Below are 12,011 nucleotides of genomic sequence, written 5' to 3'. Positions count from 1 at the left end.
TCATCCACATCCCCCCCCGGTCGGAATCACACCAACCATGAAGAGGAGTTGAGGGGTTTGCCCATCCGCACAATTTTGGTTGGATCGATTCCGAATGCGTGGATTGATAAATAAGACACAAGTGTTTAGTATGTTTAAGATATCTAAGAATTCTTTTAAGTTCTTGCCAATGTTTAGGACCGGGGTTAGTCATAAAATGTGATAGTAGTCCGGTGCTAAAGCATAGATCTGGTTTGGTGCTACTTACTAGATATCGTATGGACCCTATTACTTGTCTGTAGGGAATGTTTTTCATTTCGGTTTCTTCTATGGGTGATTTTGGGCTATCTTCAATGGAGAACTTAAGTGTGGTAGGAAGTGGTGTAGAGATGGGTTTGCAGTGTTCCATGTCAAAACGTTTTAGAATATTATCAATGTACCGAGATGGTGAGAGTGATATTTATCCTAGTGTTGTATTTCTTTTTACTTCTATTCCTAGAAAATAGGTCATGGGTCCAAGATCGGTGATAGGAAATGTTGATTTTAGTTCTTGTTCGCAAAAATTTAAATAAGATAGAGAATTTGAGAGGAGGGGAAAATCATCTACACAGACCCCTAGTATGATAAAGTTAGATGCTAATTTTCTAAAATAGATGTTTGGTTCACTTTTAAGTCTATTATATCCACATTTGATTAAGAATATATGGAGACGATAGTACCATGCTCGAGGTGATTGTCGTAGGCCATAAATGGACTTCTTTAGTTTGCAAACGTGTGTTGGAAACTTTGTATTCTCAAAGTAGGGAGGTTGCTTCATATAGACTTCTTCTTCAAGATCACCATGAAGGAAAGCGGTTTGAACATCCAAGTGATGAAGTTCGAGCTTTTGAGCAGCGGCGATGGCCACAAGTAGTCGAAAAGATGTTATTCGAAGTGTGGGACTGAAGGTTTTTGTGAAGTCTATTCCGGGTACTTGTGCGAAGCCTCGAGCAACCAAGCGTGTTTTAAATCGAATGGGATTTCCATGCGAGTCTCGCTTAATTCGAAGTACCCACTTGCACGTAATAATTGTGCGATTTTGAGGTTTTTGCACTAGACACCATGTTTCATTTTTTGTGAGAGAGTGCATTTCATTTTTAATGGCGGTAATCCAAATTTCTGCATTTGAGCTTTGGAGAGCTTCTTCTATGGTTGTAGGCTCTTCACAGTCAATTTTTGTGGGTACTTCATCAAGGCCAGATTTATCCAAAATACCAATGTTGCTAGGGTCGAGGTCGCTAAAATGACACTTTAATTCATCTAGCTCTTTGTAGATGTCGGAAAGTCTTCTAAGGCGTCTTGGGGATGTCATGTCTATGTTATAAGTGTCATACGTGGGTGGAGTGTCTAATGGGGAAGTGTTAGGTCTTAATGTTTGGCTAGGAGACATTAATGTATTATGTGGGATAGAAGGAGAAAAACTATGGCATTGAGGAGAGGCAAAATTTGTATGCTCAGCAACTACAAGAGTGTGGTTCATAGCGATGGCGCAATCTTTGTTTGGAGATCGAATGCTGCTCGAGGCGGCTTCAGGAGACGACGGTGGTGGAGCGGTACGAGTGGGGGACACAACGGGAGTGTGGTCGGCTGTGCCGTGATCTCTGTTTGGCGGTGGAATGTTGCCCGACGTGGCTTCTGAAGATGATGGTAGTAGATTAAAGGAGACTTGTGAAGGTGTGGGAGTTCCATCAGTGATTGATGGTTCTTGTGGTGATGGAGGGCCAGATGGAAGGCACCATTGGATGGTGCTGTTGGTTGGCTCGGGAGGTGCACCATTTTCTGCAGTAAGTTAATTAGAATTTCTGAATTTTTTGATTTTTGGTTCTGATTTTTTAGGATGTCAAATTCGTTGAAGATAACGCTTTGACTAAAGAAAACTTTGTTGGTAGCTGGGTTGTAGATTTGGTAGGCCTTGTAACCGTGTGCGTCTCCATATCCAACGAAGATGGATTTTTGTGCTCTTGCATTTAACTTGTTTCTTTTGTTTTCTGGTACACAAGCGAAAGCAATACATCCGAATATTTTAAGGTCTTGTAAATGAGGTTTGTGACCATACCACATTTCAAAAGGTGTATGTAGTCCAATCGAGTGGTGATAAATTCTGTTTTGAATGTAACAAGCGGTTGCAACCGCTTCCTCCCAGAATTTTGGCTCTAGGTTTGCGGCATTTAGCATGCTATGGGCAGCATTTAGTAAGCTACGATTTTTTCTTTCTGCAATACCATTTTGTTGAGGAGTTTGTGGTGTTAATTTTCGGTGGTGAATTCCTTTGGATTTGCAAAAATCCATGAGGGCATTGGAATTGTATTCGCCGCCTCCATCAGTTTGTAGAAATTGTATTTTTCTTTTAGTTATATTTTCAGCTAATGTTGAGTAATTTTTAAGTGCTTGAAGTGCTTGGTTTTTTGTCTTAAGAAATGTAATAACAGTGAATCTACTATAGTCATCTATGAAACGATGAAGTAATGTGATCCAGTTATTGACGATGTCAGGAAAGGGCCACAAAGATCACTATGGACTAATTGCAATGGGAATCGACTTCTACTTTGTCGTAGTGGAAAAGAGTGATGAGGCATCTTCCCAAGAAGACACTCTTCGCAGAGGTCTAGAGAAGTTGTGAATTGATCTTTAGGGAGACCAATAACCATGTTTTTTGATTGTAGAGTTTTAATGGCTTGTAAATTTATATGTGCAAGTCTATGATGCCATAAGATGCTAAGATCATGGTTTTATTTTGTGGATGCATAAAGTGCTTCTATGTCTGCATGTGTTGGTGGACATGGAATGCGATAAAGCCCTTTATCAAGGTGCCTACAGATGTACTTTTTTTCTGTCCATTTGGTGACTTATGCTTAATTTGTGCATATGTTTCTTTGAATTTTATGGAGGTACAATTTTTGGTTGCTTGAGAAACAAATAATAGATTTTTCGTGATTCCAGGAACAAAATAGACATTGTCTATTGTGAGGAGTTGATTGTCTTGTAGGAGAAAGCTTACGTCTCCTTTTCCTAAGGCATTTAGGCTGCCATTATTACCAAACACAATAGGGATTGGTACGGGTAAGGAGTTGTAGTTTCTAATAGATTGTTTATTATTTGTCATGTGATGGGTGGCACCAGTATCGAAGTACCAAGTGTTGTTTGGTTGTTGTTTTGTATTGATTTCTGGAGTTGAATCTTCTGCAAAGAAAACTTGCAAGAGGTCATCATAACCATCATCATTTTCCTCACTATTTGTTTCAGTTGGGTATGACTCATTTTCTGAAATTTCTTCAGCTAGGTGGGCTTCTACTCGAGATCTAGGTCGTTGATATGATTGTTTATTTTTCATTTGTCTGAACCTACATTGATTGTTTGTGTGTCCAGATTTATTACAAATGGTGCAAAAAATTTGTGAGAATATGATGCCTCCAACTTGTGGTCTAGAATTGTCAAGATAGTTTCTAGGCCTATATTCCGTTCTTTGGTTTTGATAGGGTTGTTTTCCACGGTATGCTATCATTGTTGATGTGTGTTGTGTTTGTTCAAGTCGACGTGCCTTTTTCATGACTTCTTCTTGTTCGTATACAATTAATTAGGTCCATGAGAGTTGTGTTTGTATTGAAGTTTTGGGTGGTCACAAAAGTGCTCCAAGATGGTGGTAGTGCACCTAACAAAAGAAGCCTTTGCAACTTTGACTCGATTTCTACCCCAGACATGAGACAGTCATCTAATTTGCGTTTCCATGAGTTTATAAATGCATTCATTTCATCTTCTTCGTGCATTTTTAAAATGACTAATGAGTTTAGAGTCATGACCTGGTTTCCATCTATAGTTGGTTCGAATTCGTTCTTCAAGTCGATCCACATGGCGTTTGCAGTGCTGCAATTTCTGATTACGTCGGCTTGTTGATCCTCCAAGTTTGACATGATTTCCAACTTTGCTGCTAGATTTTTTTCTTCCCATGCGGGGTAGTTCGGGTTTAATGTGTTGGGTTGTGTTTCTTTGCCTTCAACTACTACCCATAATTTCAGTTGTTTGAAAAGGAGAGTCATTTTGCTACTCCAAACTCTATAGTTTATATTATTCAATTTGCTAATTGCAGTTTTTCTATACATAAAGTTTTGGGGTGAGGAAGGCGTTGCTTGATCCATGGCTGTGAGAGATTTGTTTGTTTAAAATACAAGATTGTGCAGGTCTTAGAAGAGGCTAAAGTTCTAGCCTATTATATTATCTGTTGTTTTCTGTGGAGAGAATTTTGGTGTCACCTAGAAAGAAGGAACCTGCTCTGATACCATGTTGAAAACAGAGACAGGGAGAGATAAAAAGATACAGAGACAGATAGATAAAAATTATGGTTCCTCTCTGCCTGTAGAGAGGCGTGTATATTTAGTTTTATAGAATGAATGTGTCTTTTACAAAAGTGATTGTTCGTAACAGTCATAACTGTTTATTTTTATTATTTTATTATTTTATTGTTTTATAATTTAGTTATTATTACTTTGTATTATTTTCCTTATAATTTCCAACACACCGGAGCATGAAGTTCAACATCTTCATCCGCAAGCGACATTACTATTGTTCTTATGTAAACAAATACTTGATTCTATGAACCTGTTTTCTTCAAAACTTGGAGGCTTTTTACCATTCATTAGGCCAACATACTGCTCTTTGAGAAGGTTCAATTCATTCTTGTGAATCAAATTAGTCCCATCATAAGCTCTTTCAGAAATAACTCAAATCAGCCCCCTTTTTCTCGACATGTAGAATATTGAATTGTGCCGAATAACCATGGCCAAAAGGTTTTGAGGTAATCTAGATACTCTTTCCTGAAGTGAAGGAGGTAGTCAAACAATATCTTATTCTCTAAAGATCTCATGCACCAAAACCACCTGACACTTCTCAAACTCCAACGTATTGGCATTGAAGTCCATAGAAATGACACAGGATGTTAACATTGTCGTGCCTTTTGGCTCCGGATCGTCGTGTGAGTTGGGTGGGAACCATTGAGGTTTTGGACTAGGAGAAAGAAGAATATGAGATAAGGCTAGTAATGAATAGGTAGAAAGAGAGATAAGTTATGAATCTCGTGAATCCCACGAGTTTAATATATTTAATCAATATTTAGATACTAAGAGACAATTTAGATGAAAAATTCGTGAATCCCACAAATATATTATAGGGAAAAGTATTAGGATATCCCTGGAAGTTCTTTTATTTATCAGAATGCCCTTGGAAGTTCCAAATTTACCAAATTACCCCTATGTCCAAAAAATTACACTTTATACAGTAATTATACACTCAAATCTTTTGTAAATAGGGCTAGTTCGGGTCCATTTCTTCCATCATTGGTAAATAGAGCTTGTAGATTTGAGTGTATAATTACTTTATAAAGTGTAATTTTTTGGACATTGGGGTAGTTTGGTAAATTTGGAACTTCTAGGGGCATTTTGGTAAATAGACGAACTTCCAAGGGTATCCTGATACTTTTCCCTATATTATATTGGTCAATCTTCACAAAATAATCAACCCCCATGTATATCTTTCTCTCCTCCTTATAGAAGGATGGGAGAGACTAAGCATAACTTCCTGCTTTTTCTAAAGTGTTAATGCACACTAGATGTGCATGAGATGCTTTTTCCACTATGATTTTATTTCGTAAATATAGTGCTCATGCACGCTACATGTGCACGGGTATTTTTTTACTGGTTTATATTTTTCTTGTAAATAAAGTATTCACGCACTCTAAAAATGCATGATTTACCGTTTAATAAAGGTAAGTATAAATAAAAGCCTTATATCTATTAAATCTATACTTATAACACTTATGATAAGTTAATACAATGGTAAAGTTTTGGTTTATTTACATGGAGGTACGGGGTTCGAATCCTGCCCTATGCATGTAATAAATATTTTAATATTTTCTTTTATTTATATATATGTACTTAAATCGGATATATTATTTTTACATTTTTCACGTAGTGTGCGGACTACACTTCGACACTCGCCCCTTCCGAACCCGCACATCCTTCGGTATGTGCCGAAGTTCTCGATGCATGTTATTCGTCTTCATTCGTAGCACTCTCCAATTCTCCCCTTATGTCGACTACAAGTTGTAGTCCACTTTCTTCGTTTTCCATATCACCGCGATCTTTGTCCGGTTGCTCCTCGATGTCGATGTCGGTCTTGTCTAGGGTTACATAAGGTTCTTCGTCAGTCCACTTCTTGAAAATCTTCACATGTTTCCCCGCTATAGGCACCCGTAGTACTGTTCCATCCAACTCGCATAGTCGGTAAGTTCCGTTGTCGAAAACTTTCCGAACCTCGTATGGCCCGAACCACCTTTTTGTGAACTTCCGCATTGTTGTATGTTGATGATTCAGACTATTGTCATAGACAATCACCCAATCTCCTTCTTCAATCTTCCGTGGTCGTAGTCGATACTTTTTGTCGAATCGGCTTTTGTTCCGGAATCGCGCTTCCTGTTGTTGGCGTGTTGCTTTCGACATGGCATGTCTTCCGGTTTTCCCTCCAGTTGTCGTATCCGGACCGCTAGTAGTTCTTCCCGGCTCATCTCTTCCTTCCACGACAGCACTGTCCATGTCGCAATTGAGGTTTCCGTTGGCATTACCGGTGCTTGTCCGGTCATGAGTTCGGCTGGCATAAAACCGGTCACGGAACTATGCGTCGTACGGTCCGCCCATTGTGCATACGGGAGCATCTGCAACCAATTCTTCACCTTTCCGTCGCATGCTTTTGCAAGTGCTTTGACGATTGGATTATGTCCTCGTTCAATCTTCCCGTTGGCTTCCGGATTGTATGTCGTTGTAAGTGTTAACCGAACTCCATGTTTGGTGAAGAATTCCCTACTTTTATTAGAGTCGAATTCTCCCCGATCCGCAATCACTTGTCCTACACACCCGTACCTGCAAAACACTTCTTCCAAAAGAAATTGGCATACTGCAGAACACGTTTTCCTTCGTAGCGCTCGACCTTCTACTTGGTTTGTGAGATCTTCCCGAGCTAACACCAACTACTTCTTTTGTCCGATCCCGGTTGGCATGGCTACAATGTCGACCATCCATTTGAAGTTGATTGTTGGTGAGAATGTTGGATGTAACTCATCTCGATGTCGAACCCCGGAGTAGACTTGGCATGTCTCGCAGCTTTCCATGAACTCCGCGACATCTTTGTACATATTCTTCCACCAATATCTTTGCTTGATCTTCACAAATGTTGCCCATGTTCCCCGATGTCCAGCCCAATCGGATTCGTGAAATTCAGACATTATCTGGTTTCGTTGCTCTTTTGTCCCGACTACTCGAAGTGGTATGCCATTCGGTCTTTTCGGCTCCCTCCATATTAATCCATTTTCCAAGAAGAACTTTCGGACTTGCCGCTTCTTACTTCGGATCTCGTCTCTCTTCTCTTTATTGTCCGATGATTCCTCGATTTCTTGTAGCACTTTCCCGATCAACAAGCTTTCTCCCTCGTATTCTTCTTCCTGGAATTCTCGGATTACGTTCACCCGACATATGTGCTCCAAAGCAAAGTAGTCGTCGGAAACTTCTTCATTATCGGATTTGGTTATGTCGTTTCCGAACTGTGCCCTTGATAGCATATCTTCTACCGCGTTGTCTTTTCCGGAGATGTGTCATACCTCTGGATTAAGTGACTTAACATATGCAATCCACCTTAGCATAGCCACATCCGGTATAGTACAACACCACATCATCCTGAGTATCGGAAGACAATCCGTTTTGATCACTACTTTGGCTCCGATCAAATAATCTCGATCCAATTTGATTGCTGACACGACTCCCCATAATTCTCTTTTGACTTGTGCATACCCGCGTTGCCTTTCGTTGAGAACCTTTGCTCCAAATCAGATCGAATATCGTGAACCATCCGAGTCGACTTGATTGATGACCCATCCGATTCCGGTTGGACTTGTGTCAACCGTTATTATGATCAGTCGGTCATAGCTCAACTTCTTAAGTGATTCTGCCCTTTATAGTGTTTTCTTAAGCTTCTTCATGGCTTTGGTATGTTCCGGTCTCCATTCGAACTTCTTACCCTTCCGCAACAAGTGATAGAGTGGGTCCACATAGATGTCCGACTACCAATATTTCTTCTTGTCCGAATGCCGATTTCTCTCCGGAATGTGTTAGGTACACATCTTCTAAGTTTCGTAGCACTTTCTCGCAATCGCGAATATGGTTGACTACGAATTGTCGACATCCCCGATCATCCATAGTCTCATCTTTTTCTTCCACCACGCATCCTTTCACCGGAATGTCATCTAGGAATGACATCGTTATCTCTGGAATGCAGTCTCGAAGCACCTTGTTCATTGCATTCATCATATGTGCGACTGAGTTTGTTGTGCCTTGTGGTAGTGTGCACATACAGACTAATCCTATCGGTGTTCGCATGGTAGTGATGTCTCGGCTCTCCACGGCTAGTTGGAATTGGTCATACCCGGAGTATAGGTCTCTGATGGAGTATATCGCGCGTCCGGCAAATGCTTCCGCAAATTCGTCCGCTATCGGACCGGCTCCGGAGTTCCGGATCGTGACCTTGTTCACCGGTTGCAAGTCTTGAATAAACTGGAGTGACCCATTCTTCTTCGGAACCATAAACCATCGATTTGAGTACGGAGCGTTTGATGGCTCTAGAATCCCCATCACCACCTACTCCTTGAGCAAGTCGATGACTTTCGGAATATGCGCCCGTGGCACCAGAATCGGCTTCAGGTTCCACAACACATGATCAATCGTGAAGATCACCATCGGCTCCACTATCTTTGGATCAACGCACCCTATCTCCTTCAATGTGAATGCAAATGCTTTTCCATGTTGTTCCAACATATCACGAAACCGTTCTTCTTCTTTTTGTAAGAGGAAACCACCTCCAGTGATCCGAAGTTTTTTCTGGGTCTCATCCGTGAAGGCATGTCCGATATCCACGGACTTTCGAAGTGTCGGAACTCTTGAGACTTCTTTTCTCTTTTGTTCGCGATCGGCAGGTAGTGGTCCCGCAGCCGGTTTCACTTTCTTCTCCACGGTCTTTTATTTCGTACTTACCATTGCTTCTTCTTTGCAGAGCGCATCCGACCCCATTTTCGCAATGATCTCGTACATCTCAACTGATTCCCCCGGAACTAACCGGTCTCCCTGGCTATTTTCTTTTACAAGCTCTTCAAGCCGTTGTAGCGTGCTCCCATAGAACAATTCTTCGACTACTCCCACGATTTCTTCGTCTTCTTTTATTATTGATGCCGACTGTAACTTATCCTCTACTTTTCGGTATTCTTTCTTCATTCCTCTGGTTACGACTGTGTACGTAGATGCCCCATCCAGACCGACTTGTACTTGTTTTGCTCCGAGAGTTTTCTTCCTATATGGGGTATCAGGGCTTCTTGGACTATCACTTCCCCACTCCGCAATAGTCCGCTCTAAAAATCCATCTTTGTTTGGGACAAGAGCTCCCTCTTGTTCCTTTCATGATTCGCAGGCACAGTTAGGAATTGGACGAATTTCCCTCCGTTTTACTCCGAATTCATGCGAAAGCCGCACTGCTATCGAGCACCTTCGTCTCCATCCGTGATGCCGTGATAAAGGGTTGCCTGAGGATCACGGAGTGTGAGACCTCATCTTGCACAAAGAAATTTTGGTCTATCTCCACATCTCCAATCTTCACCATCACATCTGAACAAGTCGCTAATAGGTCTTCCATCCATGATTAGTATTAATAGGCCACTTCCCCTTCCGGTAGAACTCCTTGGACATCAAGTTGATCTCTGATCCGTGATCAATCAATGCTAGCCCGGGCTCTTTGATGTTGCCAATTCGGACCGGAGTCTCCATAGTTGCACGTGCCCAATGTGGCCTTGTGTAGTGGGAGTTCGAAATTTCGTCCTCCAATTCGGTGTCATTCATTAAAACGGTATTTGCATTCACCCTTGGAGCATTTTCCTCTGTACTTTGTCTTTTCCTCTTCATGAGATCCACAAGAAGATTGTGGAACTCCTTCGCTATTCCGAGTAATTCCCAAAGCGAAAATTCTACCCGGCTATTGAGGATTCTCTCCTCGAACACCTTTTTCAAGTCCGTTTGTTGTTCGATGTCTGCGGCAAGCTTTAATGTTGGAATCGTCTTTTCTTTTCCCTTCCCTCCGGAGTTCCAGCTTTCCGGTGTCTTCGATGGTCTAGCCGCATCATCTGTGTGCCATCGTTTCTCGTCTATATACACTTCATGCAATTGACATAAGGCGTACACACTATTCTTATCGATGGGGCACTCCCATCCTATAGCTTCACGGATGCCTTCCGCGGTGCTTCGGATCTCATTGGAGTCGGTTTTCTTGGGGTTTTCTAACACATCTGGCCAAAAAGACGCCTTTACTCCTGCTGAGTCACCCACACTTATTCCTACGGTTGTCGCATAATTACCTTTCGCCGCTATTTCCTCCTCTAGGACCTTCTTCATGCTGCCTTTCCGGAAGTTCGGTCGGAGTGGCTTCCGAGAGTCCATCGAATGAATCCGATTTCCCTCATAGTAGATAAGATCTCGTTGTAACGCCTCCTTATGCTCATCTCAATCCCTCCGATCATGTTCGGTGCTATCACACCATATACACCGACGGTCCATATACTTGGAACTTGTGGGACGGTCATCCGACTTCTTCACCATCGCGATTTTTAGATTCTCCATCTCCTTCAGCAATTGCTCCACCATGGTTGCGTCGATTCCCTTCTCGGTCGTAGTCTCTCAAGCCTGTGGTTGATGGTCTTCCAATCCGGATCTCGATTTCGGAATCGGTTCCGAAACCCTCTTTCCTTCGTTAGCAAGCCATTGCCCCCTCTTTGTGTATTGTGCGACGATATCTCGCATGTTATCCCATGTATCGGTGAGGCCACTCTCAGTGGTCGTGTCCTCCAGAAGCACTCCAAGATCTTTCCGGTCCCGGACGTCCACGGCTCGTAGGAACATGATCACTTTGTCTGGTGCAAGGATATCTTGATCTCTCGCGGACAACCTCCCAAACCGACTTTCGAATGACGAAAACACATCGAGGAACTTCATCCCCTTGTCCGACGTTTCCACCCAATCTTCGAATCCTCTCCTCGTTGCTTGGAGGAGTCCTGGATGGCGAACGTGGTCTTTAGGGCCTCTTCAAATGCTTCCATGTCAGATTCTGTTGTCGTATCCCGTGGATACTCCCTTGAAGACCGTCAGTCGCCACTCGGTTGAAGGATGTCACTTGTAATCCTTCCAAAATTCCGCATCGTAGCATTTCCGCCTTGTATTCTCGCAAATACCGTGACACATCTTTCCCATTGAATTTTGCCCATTCCATTGCACGGGCCACTCTATTGCCGCCGCAATCTCCGACATCGCGCATTGTTCTTGTACCATACGCTCGAACATTGCCATCATGTTGTTAGCCTCTGGTTGAATTTCCATCTCCTTGCCACCCGGTTTCACGTCGGGTTCACCACTTGTGTCATGCCTTTCGACTCCGGATCGTTGCGTGAGTCGGGTGGGAACCACTGAGGTTTTGGACTAGGAGAAAGAAGAATATGAGATAAGGCTAGTAATGAATAGGTAGAAAGAGAGGTAAGTTATGAATCTCGTGAATCCCATGAGTTTAATATATTTAATCAATATTTAGATAGTAAGAGACAATTTAAATGACAAATTCGTGAATCCCACGAATATATTATATATTATATTGGTCAATCCCACTAATCAACCCCCATATACATCTTTCTCTCCTCATATAAGGATGGGAGAGACTAAGCATAGCTTCCTGCTTTTTCTAAAGTGTTCATGCACAATAGATGTGCATGAGATGCTTTTTCCACTATGATTTTATGTCGTAAATATAGTGCTCATGCACGCTAGATGTGCACGAGTATTTTTTTATGGGTGTATATTTTTCTTGTAAATAAAGTATTCACGCACTCTAAAAATGCATGATTTACCGTTTAATAAAGGTAGGTATAAATA

At 41.8% G+C, this 12,011-nt stretch overlaps 1 protein-coding gene across 2 annotated transcripts; it reads left to right on the top strand.

Annotated features, from left to right (window-relative positions):
- Nucleotides 1–1,252: 1,252 nt before the first annotated feature.
- On the top strand, nucleotides 1,253–3,516 carry LOC147860362 (uncharacterized). 2 transcript variants are annotated; one of them, XR_015530245.1, is made up of 4 exons: nucleotides 1,253–1,802; nucleotides 2,495–2,621; nucleotides 2,959–3,298; nucleotides 3,385–3,506. XR_015530245.1 is itself a non-coding variant. In XM_087324768.1 (3 exons), the coding sequence occupies exons 1-3, from the start codon at nucleotides 1,635–1,637 to the stop codon at nucleotides 2,967–2,969; spliced, it is 306 nt and encodes a 101-aa protein (XP_087180894.1). In that variant the 5' UTR covers nucleotides 1,253–1,634; the 3' UTR covers nucleotides 2,970–3,516. The 2 variants fall into 2 exon arrangements, 1 of the variants encoding a protein (XP_087180894.1); XM_087324768.1 differs by having other exon boundaries at nucleotides 2,959–3,516.
- The last annotated feature ends 8,495 nt before the right edge of the window (nucleotides 3,517–12,011 follow it).

The sequence above is a fragment of the Azolla caroliniana genome, unplaced genomic scaffold, assembly GCF_043228905.1.
Source record: "Azolla caroliniana isolate FFs.n. ecotype wild unplaced genomic scaffold, voAzoCaro1.0.p SCAF_9, whole genome shotgun sequence".
NCBI lineage: Eukaryota > Viridiplantae > Streptophyta > Polypodiopsida > Salviniales > Salviniaceae > Azolla > Azolla caroliniana.
Note: the sequence above shows the minus strand (reverse complement) of the source record. Positions and strands in the feature narration are given on the sequence as shown.

What these genes read in the sequence shown, in the direction of transcription:
- LOC147860362 (XM_087324768.1), top strand. Translation starts at nt 1,635, where the DNA reads ATGTTGCCCGACGTGGCTTCTGAAGATGATGGTAGTAGATTAAAGGAG. An exon ending in GAGGTGCACCATTTTCTGCA is followed by an intron (nt 1,803 to 2,494) that starts GTAAGTTAATTA and finishes AATGTGATCCAG; the next exon opens with TTATTGACGATGTCAGGAAA.